This window comes from Oryza sativa, chromosome 5 (assembly GCF_034140825.1).
Source record: "Oryza sativa Japonica Group chromosome 5, ASM3414082v1".
NCBI classification, from domain to species: Eukaryota; Viridiplantae; Streptophyta; class Magnoliopsida; order Poales; family Poaceae; genus Oryza; species Oryza sativa.
This window is the reverse complement of record NC_089039.1, coordinates 16,769,118-16,788,068: the sequence shown is the minus strand read 5'-3', so window position 1 is coordinate 16,788,068 and position 18,951 is coordinate 16,769,118. Positions and strand designations below refer to the sequence as shown.

At 42.2% G+C, this 18,951-nt stretch overlaps 2 protein-coding genes and 1 pseudogene across 2 annotated transcripts; 1 reads left to right on the top strand and 2 right to left on the bottom strand.

Annotated features, from left to right (window-relative positions):
• Positions 1 to 209: 209 nt before the first annotated feature.
• LOC4338507 (pentatricopeptide repeat-containing protein At2g30100, chloroplastic) lies at positions 210 to 4,403 on the bottom strand. The gene is made up of 2 exons (XM_015783790.3): positions 3,539 to 4,403; positions 210 to 1,380 (listed from the first exon to the last, which is right to left on the bottom strand). Exons 1-2 carry the CDS (start codon positions 4,229 to 4,231, stop codon positions 607 to 609), a joined length of 1,467 nt encoding a protein of 488 aa, XP_015639276.1. The 5' UTR covers positions 4,232 to 4,403; the 3' UTR covers positions 210 to 606.
• A 5,502-nt stretch (positions 4,404 to 9,905) lies between these two features.
• Positions 9,906 to 10,781, bottom strand: LOC107276228 (tetrahydroberberine oxidase-like; annotated as a pseudogene).
• Positions 10,782 to 13,136: 2,355 nt separating this feature from the next.
• On the top strand, positions 13,137 to 18,668 carry LOC4338506 (uncharacterized). Its single transcript, XM_015783789.3, has 4 exons — positions 13,137 to 13,405; positions 15,916 to 15,980; positions 16,647 to 16,760; positions 18,309 to 18,668. The coding sequence occupies exons 2-4, from the start codon at positions 15,936 to 15,938 to the stop codon at positions 18,405 to 18,407; spliced, it is 258 nt and encodes an 85-aa protein (XP_015639275.1). The 5' UTR covers positions 13,137 to 13,405; positions 15,916 to 15,935; the 3' UTR covers positions 18,408 to 18,668.
• The last annotated feature ends 283 nt before the right edge of the window (positions 18,669 to 18,951 follow it).

Below are 18,951 nucleotides of genomic sequence, written 5' to 3'. Positions count from 1 at the left end.
GTGTTCAGCTTCATCCTCCAAGTTCAGCTTCAGTAAGCAGTACGCTTCATTCTTTTTTAAGATGAAAAACCCTACTACCTAATAAACTAAACTAGGAATCGTGAATTCGCGATGCAGATGACCTCTCTTCCTATCGTACCTCACCTGCAGTGCATATCTCTGCTCGGTCGCCACTGCCACGCCATGCCACTCCTGATGTATATGTTACATTTAACTTTACAAGTTGCTCCCTTTTCTTTTCCCATATATACCAGGACTATACAATTAGAAGGTCCGAAAGGCAAAGTGTACATTGATCGACAGTCTCGTGTACGATACCCTACACCAACTATTGTCCTCGTTTCACCACCAACCGGTGATGGCAGCACTGAAGATTTACAAATTCTGTATGTACTCTCGTAGTCTCGTCCAACAAATAGCTCCGACGAGGATGAACAACTCGAATCGAGCTCCTTTTCAGCCAAAAATATACAAGGAACCGTAAATATGTACCAGCTGCTTCACCCTCCCAGTCAGAGTCTTCTAGCGTCTCCTTCACCAGAGCCCTCAAAAGCATTTGAAGCTCCAGCTTCACATGAGCATAAGTAACTTCAGAGCCAGATAGGCTCACAGCATGTGCATCATCCATAGTTTGAACTTGCGCACGTATAGATATATGACGCACGGTCCAATCAGATCAGTTTCGGAGAGTCGCTTGCAGAGTTTCATGTAGGACTCCAGGCTGCCAGATTCCTGTATGTTTCTCCGCAGGGCGGTCAGCACAGCTGCTCTGTCTAGGTACTCTGGATACAAGCCCATGTCAAGCATCTTCATGAGTGTTTCCGAGGCCTCCAGATAAAAGCCGCCTTTGACATAGCCTCGTAGAAGCCATGACAGAGACTTCTTCCTTCTTCCAGCACTGGTTGACTCGACTCCAGCGAGCAATCGACGGACGGCAGCAACTTCTCCCTGAGAAGCGCAGATGGCCAAAACAACATCATAGAGCTGTGTGTCAGGTTCCCTACCAAGAAGCTTCATTTCCCAAAGTTGGTGCTCAGCTTCTAAGCCACAACCAGCGCAAGTGTACAATGAAAGGAGCCTCTCGTGCACAAGTCCTAGGACATCACTGCTGCCTTCCTCAATTGCCCATTTTGATAAAAGAACACCATCACTTAATAATTCAGATTGGTAATTTTCAATACTATGCATAGTCTCAGAGTCAAGTTTGGAAATCGAGCCCACCTTCACCGATGAATTCAATTTCCGCAATGCCTTTGAGAATTCCTTTTGTTCTTTAACCAAGGCAGTCAACCCAATAAGATAACTATACACTTCAGGTTGCAAGCCACTCTCCTTAAATTCAATGATCAATTTAACAGCATCCCGGTAATCCCCATCCATCTATCAGAAGAAAAGTAAAATAAAGCATTAAACAAATTGGCACCAAGAGATATATGTGAGATAGCATGGGATAGTGTTCACAAGCAGGAAGGACATATTAAGTACATAAGCTACCACAGACATATACCAAAGAAAATAGAGAACGACTAGTAACTTTGTGAAAAGAACTGTCCATTTAGTATTTTAGTAGCATCGGGACACAGCTTGTTTTTATACTGGTAATGCCGTGAACCTAAGTCATCCCAACAAACAAGTACTTGTTGACACTTAAATTATCACACCGTTGCCCCCGAAAGAATATTGAATGCTTGTTAAGTATAGAATGATCCTCTAAGAATTCAAGTAGCATGGGTCAAACAAAATTTAAATAATATAAGATGAATGCCATCAGTCTAAGTTACCCAAACCAAAAGGACCGCTTAGTTATGGAAGACTAGAGAAGGGTTAAAATACAATAGAACTAGACTGGTTATAGTATACCGCTCTAATATCAAAATGTTTCAGTCAAGTTCATCCCTCAAAAAAGAAAAATCCTTCAGCACACTTAATACTCTTAGGTTTCTTGCTGTAAAGGTACAGAAAAGATGGATCCCAATAATAAGAATCGCTATTTCATAGTGCTGCAGGTTTACTATTTAATATCTTGCTGTGTTGCAGTAGTATTCATTATTCAACGATAAAAAACAATTTATTCAAAATGATGCAGCAGAAAGCCCTAAAGCAGTGATACACTGGTCTCTGCAGGTACTCTCAATGTATTCTGAAAAAGAAATTTAGAGACACCTCAAGTAGGGTTTGTTTGGCTTGTAGACCCAACTTATACCTGCAAAATATTGAGCCCCAGTTCAAGTCTCCTAAAGGTTGGTTTTATCATTTGCCTGCCCCAAGGAACATCGTAATACCACAAAAAATTTATAATTCAAAATTGGACATTTTCCGCTGCAAAATTGTCCCCACTCTCTTTCTTAAAAAATAATCCATGATGACTAACAAATCCTTGTTTGATTCATTATCAAAGGCGAGTTCGGTTGGTACAACCCCAGGAATGAGCGTGGGTAATCCATGGGCAGCCAATGACCATACTGAAAATGCTTTTTTTTTTTCACTAGCTTTGAAGAAAAAAGGTGCATTAGTTCAGTTAGTGGATCAATGGGTACCTATAGGTGGACTCACTCCCATCACAACACAACCCAGAACTCACCAGCAATGTGGGGCTAAGAAAAAAGATCACTTATGTCTACTTAGCAACCAGCTTCCAAATTATTGGGCAACCAAAAATTTGAAACCAATGTGGTCCCTACTTGTCATAGAGATAGGTGGATAGGATTTTTCCAGCAATAATATGCAAGGTGCTAGCCAAAAATCTAGCAAGTTTTCTTAAAGCATGGCCAAATGCCCAAATTACATGGGACCAAAATCGAATTTTGGAAGAGAACTAAACAACAGCTCAACAATGGGAATAACCAACAATTGGATCAGGAAACCTGACACACCCAAACTTTTGTGATGAAACCAACATATATATTACCAATGTTAACTCCTTTGTTAAAACTTTTTGAGGATGATACGCATGCTGGCTAACAAAATAATTATATGAAACTCAATAAACTACAGTACATCTAAACAAGTGATCAATGTGGGGATTTAGTTGTTATGATTATTTTATAGGATAACACGTGATTAATTGATACGTTATTCTAACAACATATAATACAAACAGCCATGAGATATCAGATATACCAGAAGCGCATATTATAATGATCGGTTTAAAGTACTGTACACCTAATGTGCACATTGATTTAAAGACAAGAAAGCTGATATCCCAACCACCTATTAAATACTACAAATTATCTTCACATATAGTAGTAGTGATGTAGAGCAGGTCAACAATTCAGAATCAAAACAAGGATGCGACCTAACCGATGCCTAGTACACAGATACACATGATGTATTATGTCAACCTCGTGATTTCGAGAAGTCTAAGTTCTCAGCACAGTAGCAGTAGCACACAGTTTAAAGAACCAAGAGATACAGTAACCCAGGCTAGTACACATCAACCGCACAAACAATTCAATTGAGATATACAAGCACAGAAATGGGTAAAAAAAATCACTTAAAAAAAGAGGGTAAAATTGAAAGGGGGAAGAAATCCAATTACCATCATCCTCCACGCGAGGTATCCGACGGGCCCTCCGCGCTCGCCGTCGCTAGCACCGCCATACTCCCCTCCGTCGCCGACGCCGACGCCGACGCCCCCTCTCCTGAGGACGTCCCTGACGAAGTCGACGGCGCTGCCCCTGTCGCCGCGGTCCCAGTAGAGCGCGACGGCCTTCTCGACGAGGCTGAACCCGGGGCGGAGCCCGACGCAGTCCATCTCCCCGAGCAGCGCGGCGACGTCGGCGACGTCCCCGCCGCCGCCCACGAGGCGCTCGATCCACCCGCAGGCGATGGCGGCCATGAGCTCCATGGTCTCCCCGTCGACGCGGTTGGCGCGGCGGAGCCAGTCGAACACCTCGAGCGCGCAGTAGGCGTCGCGGCCCTCCTGCGCGAAGTAGACGAGCACCAGCTGCAGCTCCCGCGGGGACAGCGCCGCGAGCTGCGCCGACGCCGCCGCCGCGGCGTCCTCCCCTTCCCCCGCGAACGCCGGCTCCCGCTCGAGGTGCTCGATGGCGGCGGCGAGCAGCCCGCCGCCGCCGCCGCCATCGAGGCCCAGCTCGGCGGTGGTGTCGGCGACGACGCGGTCGAGGCGCAGGGAGCGCGGGGCCGGGGGTGGCGGGCGGAGGGAGACGCGGGGGCGAGGGGAGGGGAGGGAGATGTGGGGGAAGGCGGCGGCGCGGGAGGAGAGGGCCATGGTGGGGGTGGGGGATTGGGGTGGAGCGAGCTAGGGATGGGACTGGGAGGGCATTGGGATTGGGGGATTTGGGGAGGTTTGGGAGAGGCGGAGAGGGAGAGGAGAGGAGGAGAAGCGGAGACGTGGGCGAAGGCGCGAGGTCGAGGGGAGGGAGGGAGGAATGAATAGGGTGGGGCTGGGGAGTGGATAGCTGGGTGGCCGGCTGCACGGACGGCCGACGCTTGTCGCGTGCGTGCCGCTTGGCGTTTGGCGTGAAAACGCTCGCCGGTATCACCTCCACCTTCGTAAATGCAGAACCAATAAAAATATTTTTTCCTACCGGATAATTTTCTTTTCCATTTTCAATTGATAATAATGCTGTCAATAGTACAGCTACTCGCTCTAAAAATTCCTCCATCCTAAAATAAATCAACATATTAATACTTAGATATGATACTTCATATTACGTATTAGTATAACAAATCTAAACATATATCCATCCAAATTCGTTATACTATAAAGTGTCACATCCAACTATAGATTGATTTATTTTGGATGAAAGGAGTAGAAGATAATATATACAAAGAAAAAAAATACAAGAAATATCATTAACAAGCGCACAATTTTAAGAAATACATCGATAAGTGCAAGTTACATGAAATGTCATCGCATAAAAGTAACATTGTTTTAGAAGTACCATCGCTAATAGGGTCATCCCTCCAGTAAGTGCTATATAATGAAAAGTACATTTAATGGCGTGGGATGGACGGGACCCTAACGGCGATAGCATTTCTAGGACAAATTTGCTTGTATGATAATATTTCTGGGACAAAGTCGCTTATGCGATGACATTTCATGTAACTCGCACTATTTGATGGTATTTTATATGACTTCAGTGTTTGTCATTGGCATTCTCTTAGATTCTCTCTATGTATAAGTACCTCTATGTAATGTCCTAGAGTACTACTTTTTATTTGTGTAATGTAACCAGCCACTAGTGTGTCATCGTAGGCTCTTTGGATTAAGCAACACTGCATGCAGACATGAGAGGCTATGCTTAGCTGGTGCTTAATCTAGCGCTCGCTTTTATCTCTCTTTACCCTCTCTTTCTTCCCAATCATCTTGTATTTGACGTGTTTATTATTAGAACCAACTAAAATAAGCTATTGCACATGCTCTAACTACTATATTTTCGGTAATTTTGATCGCTTCAGATATGTCCATAGGTATATCCACCTCTACAAGGGTGTGTTTGGTTGCTCGAACAACCTTAGCCTAGCTCGTATCCCCATCTAAGCTAATCGTAACCAACTCTAAGCTTATGTAATTGGCCTTATTTGGTTATCTGCATTAGTTTAGCCTATATGAGCTGATATGTTATTTGGTTGTTGTATCATATGATGTTGTATACAAAAGATGTTGTTTGGTTGGTCGAGTTTATCCATTTTTTTCTTTTCAACTTTGTTGGCAATTTTCAGTTTAACGGTAAATTGAATGAATTTCATTGTAGCATAGGAGTAGCTTTTATAAAGAATTACTGGATTTTGTTACCAACTTTGGAGGTTTGGATCTCAATCCAACGAGAGTGTATTCTAAACTCTCGAGGAGACATCCCCTCACTGTTTGTATCGTATTCAAATGGTTATGAAAAAATTCAACAAGATATATTAATATATGATAGATCACTTCACAAATATGCTTCAATATGAATGTGGGTAATGCTAGAATGACTTACATTGTGAAACGGAGGGAGTAGTTAAAATCAAACTTCTATATAAGCTACGATAAAAAAACAAATTAAACTATTGCTAGTCAATATAAATTCAGAAGTTAAATTTAATTTTATATTTTTCTGAAGTGATTTATTAGATATTAATCTATGCTGTTAATTTTTTTCTATAAATATCTTTACCTATTATAAAAGTTTAAGATATTTTTGCCAGATTATTTGGTCCGTCAATTAGAATCCCAATCGTTTCCGTCGTCGTTTTTTTTTCAGCCTAATCATATGTTTCCTTTTTTTGTTCTCATGACCGTAACGCATCGTCGCCTACTATTCGTTTTTTTCGTGTCTCCTTTTTTTTCGACTCGTTTTGTCGTGTTTTTTTTGCTGTTTTTATCCGGGTTCTTTTTCTTCGTTGTTTGTTTTTTCCCGATTCGGTTTTTTTGCTAGGTTTCTTTTTCGCTTTTTTCAACCGGTTTTTTTATCTCATCCGATCTGTTGCATGCTTCTGTCGCCGGACCAAACCCTTACGCCGCCGCCACTTCGATCTGTCTCCCCATGCGTTTTCTCCTTGAACTGATTGCAAAAATTGATTCTCCACTCCTCTCTCATCATTTTTCTCATGATTTCTCCTTTCGATTCGGTTTTAAATATCTAGATTTATCAGTCACTAATTATGGTCGGCCGACCTTTTTATCCCAATTTTGTGAATTCATTTTGATTTTGGGAAAACCAAAAGAGGATATTGAGTGTATAAGTTGAGAGATAAAAAAAAAGATTCGACCGAATTTAATAGGGATTGCTCGCAATCTTCCTCCACGCCCGCTGATTCCACCCCTCTCTTTAAACCACCACCGCCGAATTCCCTCACAGCCGTCATCATCGCGATTGCCACCGATCCCCCACCTCGGGTTCATGTCGCGGTGACCGAGCCCCCGCCGACCGTCGTGCCGCGCCACCCTGCCTTGCCCTAGCGCCATCACTGATTCGTTTCATCGAGATCTAGCCGCCGGCTTCGTGCCGCCCGAGAGCAGGAAGAACACGGGGTTGGTGTGAGGGATCCTCGGCTCGATCGAGGTGCAGCCCATGCTAATTAACGGCGCCGCCGCAGCCATCTTCATCATCACCGGCCTCTACCCTCAGATGGGAAAGGAAATCTTCATGTTCCTGTGTTCCTTTTCTCCTGATTACAGGTCATGTCATTGTTTTGGCTTATGTTTGATCGTGCATCACGGCCTTCATAATTTCTGATTGTATTTGAGCTCTATCTCCGGACACCCTCATGTTGTTCGATGAAATGCCCGTACACATACACGGCAAGAAATCATGTAGTACATGGAGCAGATGTTCATGGGTAATATATGTGTTCATGGCTTTTAGGGTAACTTTTTTTTTCTAAAATTAATTGCACTGTTGTGCTGCACATACAGCAATTACTGAATTGGGATTGAACATCTTAAATTTTTATGTGTTACATGTAAACATGCCATTACATGATCTGGTGGCCGCCACTGCCCTTTAGCTACAACATATATTTGGATCATTCATACATTTATATATTTCTGAAAGTGGTCCAGGTCATCAAGGTTGTCTAAAGATATCGAAACTAATTCACGGACTAATTCAAAACCAATATTATTTTCTTAAGATCATAGATTTAGACTGTATATATGTGAATTGACGGCAACTATTGAATAAATATGGTCAAATATCTCATGAACCCGCCCTTTTTTTTCAGAATCCTTTTTTTGTGAAAAAATAAAACCATCTCATTATGGTAGTACTCGAGTTGTGAAGTTACCGATGAAAACATTCAAACTGAATTTGGTTGCTGCATTTAGGATGTCATAGGTATTTTCTTTTTTAATCTCTCTCGCTGATTTGGTTTCATTCATTTAGATGAGTATTGAAAACCTTTCTCTTGTGATAATTTTATTCAGTTATGTATTTCATTCAGCTGATGAATTATCCTTTGATCATAGCCATTATAAATGAAATATAAACTGAATTGCACTATCTGCATGATATAACTTCTACAATTGGATTATGTTTTTCTGATTTTGGCATATATTGTATATGAATTTCGTATACTTGGATAACCGTGTTTCTGGTTTGTTTAGGACCTTAGGGGGCATGTTTCTGAAATTTACCGTCTGGAAAAAATTCTGACATTGCTTATTATATACTCAGATTTTCCAGAAAAATGCTTATGTATTGCCAGCCTTCTAGCACATGAGTTTGGATGCTTGTTATTGACTGACATAATGATAACTTGCAATATTAAATCGGAATACAAACAGTGAGTATAAAAACTTTTGTATGAATGGAACCGTTTGTGTTATTAGAGTGAGGTTTACATTTGGTCAATATTATATTTCCGTTTATGTTCATGAAATTCATCTTGTTTCTGTTCAGTGCAGTACTCCCTTATTGATTCCTTCCTCATTTCTGAACAAAAAGGACTCACGAATCTTAGATGGCATCATCTACACTATTGATGCATCATCTGCACTATTGACCTCCTTATGTTCATGCGATGGATATTTTTTCAGATCAGTGCAGTACAATCCTACTTTTGATTAGTGATGATAAATAGAAGTTTGATCGTTGAACTGATCAATACAAGATCCTTATTTGTAAGTAGCATCTATTGCACCTAATTTTGTATATGCAGTACATTAGTTAGGATCATGTATATTTTGGTATTGCTGGCAAATATAACTCTCACCTTGGATCAAAAATGATTTCAGCTAAACACCACCTATATAAGTTTAACAGATATTTATCTAAACTCAAAACTGAAAAAAAAATGTGTTTAATGTCTGAAACTTGCAAGGTGCTACTATGATCTCTGAACAAATAAACGGTCTGAGTTTCCTAGCAGCAAATTGATTTGTTCAGAGATTTAGGTGGGGGCACGCCATAATAAATCGTTGAGACTAGGTCTTATAACAAATTAACATGATTTTTTAAAGCAAATTTTCTTTATATTTTTTTACATAAAATATACAGATCGGAAAAGCGTGCGTATAAAAATAAGTGAGTATAAGTTAGGAAGATGGAGTAAAAAGCACACCCTTAACCCACTAACCTATGTTTTGCCTCATTGTACCCCTTGAACTACTAAAATTGGTTTGCTCGAGCATTTATCTTCTTCGTCTCTTTTTATACGAGTCATATTCTAAAGCTGATATTTTGCAGGGCCAGACATAACACCATTATCAAAGCTCTAAAATATTTTTAAAAATTTTCATGACTATTGTTTGAAATTTGAAACCACGATGTTTAAATCATGCTTACTGCTTTGAAATATATGTATACGGTGGTAAAAAAATATGAAAAATACTGAGAGGTAGGTTATAATATATCTATATATCAATCCTACCAAATTTGCTTACAAAATACGACGTATATGGTTGTATATCTTTATCTACTTAAAACATTCATAGTGTTTTTGCCGTGCATCGTAGAAAAGTGTGTCTCACACAATTTTTCATCCGACATGTGAATTGTTGGTCCGTATCCATGTCCCCTGCAAGCGTCAAACTCTTCCGCCCACGTGAAACGGAAACAATCACGTATAAAAATTCAGTTTCCAATCCGAGCACGACAACATCACGCACCCACTGCCTGTAGCCTCAAGCAGTGACATGTGCCTCCCCTATCACAAAAACGAGACTCATGACGGTCAATTGTCTTTTGAGCTGATAGAGATTTTTTGCTGGTGGGTCTCACGAATATGTCTTCAAGTGTATAGAAATCTTGTGACCGCCAACAGTTCGTAGAATATACTTTACTCCCTTCGTTTCATATTATTTATTTCACTGAACCAGTTTTAGCTATTAATTATTTGGCAAAATTTGCTACAAGAAACGCAAAAAACGTGTAATTGGCTGAGAGACACCGTGAAAACGTGACACGGCTGATGGACACTACAAAAAATGTGTAATTGGCCATAGGACACCGGTCGCATTATTTTATTATTTCCGGGTCAAAAGAGGTGATTTCAAAATGACAAGATTGCCCATGGAGCCATATTCCCCCGCGCCAGGAGCGGCAGACGGCGAGAGATCCTGTGTCGGCGGCGATGGCTGCTGCGCCGCCCCTAGGGTTCTTGGACACGTATGGCTCCATCTCACTGTAGAGCCCTCTCATCCAGCCCATGTCATTCTCCGCCGCCGCCGCCCCGCTCTTTGACCAAAACCCATAGTACTGAATGTTGTAGAGCGCCTGCCGGTGCGAGAATGACGTCACCGCTGGCGCGACGCGGACCATCTCGCCGCCGTAGGGGTCGAGGATGAGCAGCCCGGCACCGTCCTTGAGGAGCCAGCTCCAGGTGGTCTCCCAGACTTGGCTGGGCATGTTCTTGGACGTACGGAGTCGGACTTGGCCTTCAAGTACTTGTCTGGCTTGCTGGTGCCCCTGTCCAGGAGCATCTCCAATGGCTTCCCTGTGCCGTAGAACGCGAAGTAGAGCATGGACTAGATCCACATCATCTCGATGCAGTCGCTTGCCGTCACGCCGAGCTCCGGGAAGGTGTCGGCCATGGCGGCGACGAGGCCAAGGCGTGTGCCGACTACCGAGGTACAGGGACTCGAACTGCGCGTTCTGGTTCTGCACTATGACGTGGAGAAGTTCCCGCCGCCGCCACCTCGGATGGCCCAGAAGAGGTCCTCCCCAATGGCGGCCCTGTCGAGGAGCCTCCCCCTCGGCGTTCACCATGGTGGCATCGACGACGAGGTCAGAGGCGAGGCCGTGCTTCCACAGCATCAGGCCGAAGCCGCCACCACTGAGGAACCCGTCGACACCGACCGTCCCACTCGAGGCGTCGCGCTGCCCGCGCGCCATTCCTCCGCTCCGCCGCGTGTGTGAGAAAGAAGAAGGATAGGAGAGCAATGTGGGCCCCCACTTATGATTAGCAAATAGTAATCACCCTACTAATTAGGTACAAATTAGTCCATGACGCGTGGGGCTAGGTGGTTAAAAACCTATTAAAAATTAGATTAAACATACACTGTCTATGACATGTGGGACCCACTGGTGTTTAAAGAAGGAAAGAGAAGGGGCAATCTGGGCATTTAGAAAAATATCTCACCTCTTTTGAACCAGAAATAATAAAATAATGTGACCGGTGTCCTATAGCCATTTACACGTTTTTTTAGTGTCTATCAGCCGTGTCACGTTTTAACGGTGTCTCTCAACCAATTACATGTTTTTTGCGTGTCCTATGGCAAATTTTGCCTTATTATTTTTATTTCACGAATTCACCAGTTGCATATATAATAGTTCATTTTCTTAAAAAATAGCTACCATATGTGCCCATGCGCGAAAACCCTATTTTCGCATGTGGTTTGTGCTGCCCATATGGAAAGATACTAAAAATTATTTTTTATAGTGATAATCGCCGTTATAGTTTAGCCAAAGGCGAAAATCATTTTTTATAGTGATAAGTGCCATTGCAGCAAAAAATAAAATCTTTATACCACACTAATAAGTAATGACACCTTCAACTATTGATTATCTCTATGTGAAACCCACATCTCTATCATATGTTCCATCCACGACGTGCCTGAGACCTACCCAGGTTCATGAAAAAAGACCCCCAAATATCCATCATCTAACTCTCTGCCACCATACACAAAAAAAATAACATATGTAATTTGGATTTCCTATCGCAATGCACGAGCATCTTTGCTATTTTTTTTTTTAAAAAAAGAGAAATGAGAGAGATGAAAGGAAAAGGTTCACTTGAGGTCCCTTATCTTGTCGTAGAGTTTCGAAATTGTCCCTGAACTAAAATACCAGATATAACATATCTATAATCTTGCAAAACCGGGTCACATTAGGTCCCAAGGCAGTATTGCTCCCCGGTTTTGGTGACTTGGTGGCTGAGTCAGCGTGGGACCCATGTGGGTCCTACATGCCAGCCGATAATCTTCTCCCACCTATCTCCCCTTTCTTCCCGTCTCAACCCAAACCTTCAGGGCAGCTGGCAACAGGTGGGGAGAAGAGTGGCGACTGACGGCTGCGTCATGGACCTACACGGCGAAGAGCGCGAAGAAGCGAAGTAGGAAGGGCTCCCGACACGTCGTCCCCTCGGGTTACACCACTACATCGTTGCATGGCAGCTCGCCGCGCATCTGCGCCACGTCCACATCATGGTCGCATGTCAGCCACACCGTCGGGATTGGCAAGAGGATCTCCAAGAGTTGGGAGATGGAGTACGTTGCGACGCCTGAGCATACTCGCGAGCACCACTGACTGCATGAGTGCCCGTGCATGCAAGCGAAGAGGACGCCAGACGCTGAATCGCGAGAGAGGTGTGTGGTGGCCTGTGACCAGCAGGGAGAAGGGTGGTGGTTGTTGGGCGGCGGTGGTAGGTAGAAGCCCGACGACGGCACCTGGCAATGGGTGGGGAGAAGGCTAGCAGCGAACAAGAAGCTTGGCGGTGGCAAGCGTTAGGGAAAAGGGCGCATGCATCGAGGATGATGCGACCACAACGTGGAGTAGATGGAGTTGACCTCGAAGACGATGCGGCGGAGCCGCGCGTTCGCCTCTGCGGAGGAGAGGCGAAGCTCGGGGACACCTAAACACATCGGCTTTTGAGCCGCTCGATGGGGGCGACTATGAGCTTGGGGGATAGGAGTTGGCCATCGTGACGAGGCGGAAGCCCGGGATAGGAGCTTGGCCAGCGTGATGAGGCGGAAGCCCCAGCCCTCACGCGTGCCGGTGAAGACGAGATTGCAGTTGTAGTTGGGACCCGCGCCACACCCCGCACGTGCGCAAGTCCATGACGTGAGCGCTCCCGGTCATTGGGAGCCACGTCAGCTGGCGGCCTCCGCCGTCGAGCTTTTCCCCTCCGACCGACACCCTTCTCCCCACCCATTGGCGAATGCCCTGGAGGTTTGGGTTGAGATGGGAGTAGAGGGGAGTGAGGTGGAAGAAGATTGCTGGTTAGCTTGTGGGGTCCACGTGGGCCCTACACTGACTCAGCCACCACGTCAACAAAACCGGAAAACAATACTACCTTGAGATTAAAAGTGATCCGTAATCCGTTTTGCAAGATTAGGGGTTCAGGGTCGTTTAAAACTCAACGACAAGATAAGGGACCTTAGATGAACTTTTTTGGGAGATGAAAAAACTCCAGCCTCATGGGCCTGTGCATATGACCCATAGGCAGGCGACACCGCGTGCACGACCTCCGCCTCCCCAATCCGTCCCGTCTCCTCGCCCTCCGCCCTCGACTCCCGTCTCCTCGCCTGCCGCTGGCGCCGATCTCCATCCTGCTAGCAGAGGTGGCGCCGGCGTCCTTCTGCTCCCGCCGCATTCGCTCACCGGTGAGCATCCTAATCCATCCCATCCGGCCTCGGCCTCGAATTTCGTCTCCTCGCCCGCCGCTTGCGCCGATCCCCATCCTGCGAGCAGAGGTGGCGCCCGGCGTCCTCCTCCTTCCACCGCATCGTCGCTCGCCGGTGAGCATCCCTCCCTACCCACACCTCATCAGGTATTCTGCATTATCCCTCAAAAAGTTTGGGGGTTCAACGGAAACAGGGTTAGATCTGCCTCTGCCCAGCTCCACCTACTTTCAAGTTGTTAATTTTGATTTCCGTTTTTAGCATATGTAATTTGGTTACTGAATCTCATCCAAACACCCTTAGAACGAAAAATGTAAGCTCACATAATTTGTACTCATCCAAACTCACATAAATTTCTTAAGAAGAATCTAGACCACAAACTACCCATAGTCACACAAAATATCTTTTTATCAAGGTATATTCTTATAAGTAATTTTTATTCCACAAAATTTTCTAAAGGACATACTTTGACACTTGGCATTAATCTAATTTAACTTTTTTTCTTTATCAGGTTATAAATTTTCTAAGACATTTGTGCCACTTGGCATGAATCTAATTTAACATTCTTTCTTTATCAGGTTATAAATTGAAACCATTGAACGCACTTTGTCTTCCCGTCCCTAAAACATTGTGATATATCTATAATATTTTAATATTTTTAATTTTAAAAATAATTTAGACTAATAATATAGATATTTAAATTAGGTAATTAATAAATTCAAATCAACTATAGTTTAGAATAAAAAAACAAAATGATATATGCCAAGTACAATCTAATAACAATAGAATGTTAGAAACAATATGAATTCAATATTTTTATAAATTTTAAGTACGATTCATACATAAAATTAAAGAAAAATATAGATTTATATATAAGTGAGAACATAATAAAATGCAAGGTAAAATTATTAAAGGAAAAATGTTATTAATAAACAATGATGTTGATGTATTTCTAAATATTTTCACGTTTATTTATTAAGTGTCAATGATTGAAATAGATGATTTACCATGTGACAGATTAATTATTAAAATTATAAAATTATATTGTTTTCATCCGTTGCAATGCACGAGTATTTTGCTAGTTTAGATGATATGCAAAGAAATGATGTAAACTCGAGGGTCGAGAGTTTAGAACAGTAGTTTCCCCAAACCAACGGCTCAGACCCCCCTCCCCCGCGCCGCACTGCCGCCATTGCTTCGCCGCGTGCGCCACCAACCCGTCCTTCCCACCGACGAGCCCGTCTGGCGAGCCACAGCGAGGTTGCAGCCTCTCGTCTTCCACCACCATCCCTTCCCCGCGAGTGCTGCTCCCTGTCCCGCCGCCGCCGCCCCGGTGCCCCTCAACCCGGGGAATTCGCCCCCATCTTCCCCCTCCCCGCCTCGTCCCAACTAGTCGAGGGGTCGCCGCCGCCGCCGCTTCCCCCGCTTCCGGACTTCACCAGGCTCGCCGGAGTTGGAGGGGAAAGTCACCGGAACACGAATTGCGAAACAGATCGGGGAGGTCAGGGATTCGCATAAATTTCACCCTTAATTTTCGTTCGGGTACTGTTTGTTTGATCTTACTATCTGTGAGGGAACAAATCAATCCATTAGGTTACTTGCTGATGATGTGATTTGATTGTTGTAAATGGCAACTCTTTTTCCCCCAATTATTTGGGGGTTTTGTTCTATTAAATGTCCATGTCCACCTTTTCGTCGGCCCTTGTCTATGCAATTGCAAATAAAACCTGTAGATTCTGTGATAGCAATAAGAACGGAACTTGCCGTTGCTGCAAATACACTTGTAGCTTCATTCCCGTTGTTTTTTTTCCCCCAATTATTTGGGGGTTTTGTTCTATTAAATGTCCATGTCCACCTTTTCGTCGGCCCTTGTCTATGCAATTGCAAATAAAACCTGCAGATTCTGTGATAGCAATAAGAACGGAACTTACCGTTGCTGCAAATACACTTGTAGCTTCATTCCCGTTGTTTCATTGTTCTTTAGGTGTGTTCAGGTTGGTGGTGAAGAAAAGCCGAAGACTATAAATATAGCTTATCATTTTATTGCTTGTGATTTCTGTCTCCTTGTGCTGATTTTTGGTGTTAAATTTTAATGGTGAAATTGACATGTTGGGAAATTTGATCAGCTGTCATATTATTATTATTATATCTATGGTGGTGTTCTTTTTCCCTGAAGATCAAGATGAAGATGAAGATTAAGTTTTTTACACAAAACGAGGTGGTATTAACGTATTATTGATTGAGTTTTAATATTACAAACTTGAAAAATAGATTAATATGATATTTTAGAGCAACTTTCATATAGAAAGTTTTCGCACGAAATGCACCGTTTAGCAATTTGAAAAGCGTGCCATGAAAATCTTAATCTTCATCCAACTCTTGTTGGAGAAAAGAACGGGACCTATGTTTGGGGTCTAGTGACTGTGATAAGCATAACCTAATTATATTTGTTGTCACCATTACTGAATTGCAAAAATTATCCAAATAGTATACGATTTGTTTATCCACACCTTTTGTTTACCATTGTTTTTATTTAGTTTGGAATCTAGAAAAATTATGGTGGCAGTTATTGTATAAGCACCATCCAGTCAGCCATTTGTAGCTGATCAGTTCCCTTCTTGTAACAGAATAAGATAATACATAAAGAATGGCCGCGCACAACACATCTATGACATGTGAGGGTGACTATGAGGTAATAGAAAATATATTCCGAGTTCTCTTTTGTATCCCTGCTTTTCTATCAGAATCCAATTTACACTAGTTTGGACACATTGTGGAGTTACTGCCTTGTTTACTAATGCTAGATGCACAAATGAGGTCCTTCTTTGGCAAGGGGAAACACAAAATTTGAACTAAGTTTATGTTCATTCAGTAGATGCTAGATACTCTCTGGCACAATATAGTTATATTTTAATTGATGGATGAATTTAGTTTTCTTGAATTTATGCTTATACGTTGGTCAGATTTGTTCATCTTGAATTTATGCTTTAACTTGGGTCAGATTTGTTGATCATGACATCTTCAAATTTTGTAATCTTGAAAGTACAGTTTTATTTTGGTAAAGTTTGGGTAACTTTTAACCTGGATTAATTTGATTCAACATAGTTTATTTGCGAGCCTGAACTTTTTGGGCGATATCTGAGTATGCAAACTTGATAAAGTTCTTATAGCAGACTGGAATCAGTCATAGAACTGTTCAGGCTACTGATGAAGAAGTAAAACTGAAAATAATAACAGAGAGTGTAAAGGTTTATTAGGCCATTCACAGAGATTATTTTTAAAATCACCTTCCTATCTAGATCCAAATTTAGTGGCATTGCACTTCATATTTGTCATTATGATGAGATGTGTTTTGCAGACTGAACAGAAAAAGCAAGCCGCTGCAGATGTCCTTTTCCACTATTCACAGTTTATTATGGTTTGCATTGGTGAGGGTGTTCGCCCAACTGATCTGAGGTTGCATCTTATGAAGGTATATTTTATTAACCTTCGCTTGACTTTTTGTGGTTTGTTAATGATGTGCATTTTTCGTTTGCAAAATTGAGATATATAATTCTCAATTTCCCATGGTGAATTTTTTGTACGATTTGATGTGGTGGGATGTGTCTGCTTAGCAAGGTTGCAATGGCAATGCACATGTTGACTAGGAAGCAGCAGGGTTGGGCACTCATGTGGCATCAATCAGTGCCTAGGCCCCCATTAGAGTTATTGAGCTGCTCCTACTGAATTTTTATCTCCCTGCCAAGTTCCCTCCTTCCTCTAGCTAATTCTACTTAAAATTGCTTCTGTCCAACCAATCTCCAATGAATATCTATAACAGAATTAGTGAGTAATGACCATGTTTATTGATTTTCTGTCTTTAATACATTTTTTCTGTTATTAAATGCTTTTACCAATTAGGTTTTCACTGTATATGTAGGAGATCTTTATCTCCTGTTACGCTGTTTAACAATCACTACTGTACATGATTTGTGCCTTGCAAGATTTCTTGTTTTCGTCAGTCTTTGCAGGCTTGGGATGGAATGATGAAATCAATCATTTCCAATTTGATTGGCTTGATTTAACTTTCTTTCAGTTCAGATTTACAGCCAGGATGCAACTGTTGGGCACATAGCTTCATATAGGATATATTGCAGTCTGTGTTCTCAGTGCTGTTTGGCTTGAAAATATCATCCCCATTTTCATGCAAGACAATTAAACTCAAAAGGCTCTGAATTAATGACCAACCTTCTAGGTACACAACACAGAGGAGGCTTATTACTCATTGTGACTACTGTAGTGGCATGCTGTTTAGCAGTGTTTGAGCCCTGTAGACTTTGATTTAAAGTGGATACCCTTCCAAAGTCTTACGCAGTACTTAGGTGGTGTTTGGATTCAGGGACTTAACTTTAGTCTCTGCATTTAGACACTAATTTAGAGTATTAAATATAGACTACTTACAAAACTAATTACATAAATGAAAGCTAATTTGCAAGACAAATTTTTTAAGCCTAATTAATCCATAATTAGAGAATGTTTACTGTAGCATCGCATAGGCTAATCATGGATTAATTATGCTCAATAGATTCGTCTCGCGAATTAGTCCAAGATTATGGATGGGTTTTATTAATAGTCTACGTTTAATATTTATAATTAGTGTCCAAACATCCGATGTGATAGGGACTTAAAAGTTTTAGTCCCATCTAAACAGGGTCGACCATTGTCTTAGCACTAAGCTAAGGTGAGGTGCATGTCATTACAGGTCACTGCATCAGTCAGTTTGTAACATTGGTAGATGATTTGGGTAAGTGAAAGTACATGTTCCAGCTAGCACAACTGACACTTGAGTACTTGACAGTGCACTATTAATTATTCCTTGCGAGAGTTGAATCTGTTTTATTTTAACAGTTCATGCTTGTAACTATTAGAAAATTAGATTCTCAGCTGTTTCTTTTTTCTCATGTGCAATAGTGTTTAAAATGCTCACTGTAGCCCATAAGGCTCATAATATGCTAACTTTGGTCCTATTTTTGCTTTTCAGGAAGTTTCAGGAATGGCCACTTCTCTAACGAAAGAGCCACAGCAAGCAGCTGCCTCTCCGGATTCTAGTGAACCATCTTCTTCAGGGACAACGAAATGAGACACGAATGAGATCTTCTAAGCTTCTTCAAGAAGTATGATAGGAAATATTGCAAACTAGTAGGTTCACAGCTTGTGGTCTGAGAACTGTTTCTGGTGCAGTGATAGGAAGTATTGATGATGATATACTTGTGTTGGTGATGCTTCTTATGAGCACTTGATTTGAATAAATTAAATGTAAATACTTTAGTATGTTTGGCCCACAATTTGTAATGAAGGAACATGGATCGTGATGTTTCTGATAAAATTCTTGAAGTGCCTAGCCCGCGTTCATGTTTAGTTTTTTTTTTATCGCAATTGTGGTGCTATGCTGTAATGTAATGAATAATGTGCATAAATGTGGATGATGAATCAGAGCCGCTCCTGTAGTAGTACACACATGTGCCAATGCTGTAAAAGTGGCAAGCTATACGCTGCAATTTGAAGCAATCAGGAGTAAGTGAAAGTATCCTCCCTCTATCCAGCGTAAATATTTCACAGAAATCTACTTGGATTCAAGAACAAGCAGAAATCCATCTGGTTGGGAAGAGGAGAAAGAGTCAAGG

Bases quoted from the DNA above. Each gene is read 5' to 3' on its own strand.
- LOC4338506 (XM_015783789.3), top strand. From the start codon at position 15,936: ATGGCCGCGCACAACACATCTATGACATGTGAGGGTGACTATGAG. The intron at 15,981-16,646 runs GTAATAGAAAAT...TGTGTTTTGCAG, and splicing joins CATGTGAGGGTGACTATGAG to ACTGAACAGAAAAAGCAAGC. The intron at 16,761-18,308 runs GTATATTTTATT...TTTGCTTTTCAG, and splicing joins TGAGGTTGCATCTTATGAAG to GAAGTTTCAGGAATGGCCAC.
- LOC4338507 (XM_015783790.3), bottom strand. From the start codon at position 4,231: ATGGCCCTCTCCTCCCGCGCCGCCGCCTTCCCCCACATCTCCCTCCCC. The intron at 1,381-3,538 runs GTAATTGGATTT...TTCTTCTGATAG, and splicing joins ACCTCGCGTGGAGGATGATG to ATGGATGGGGATTACCGGGA.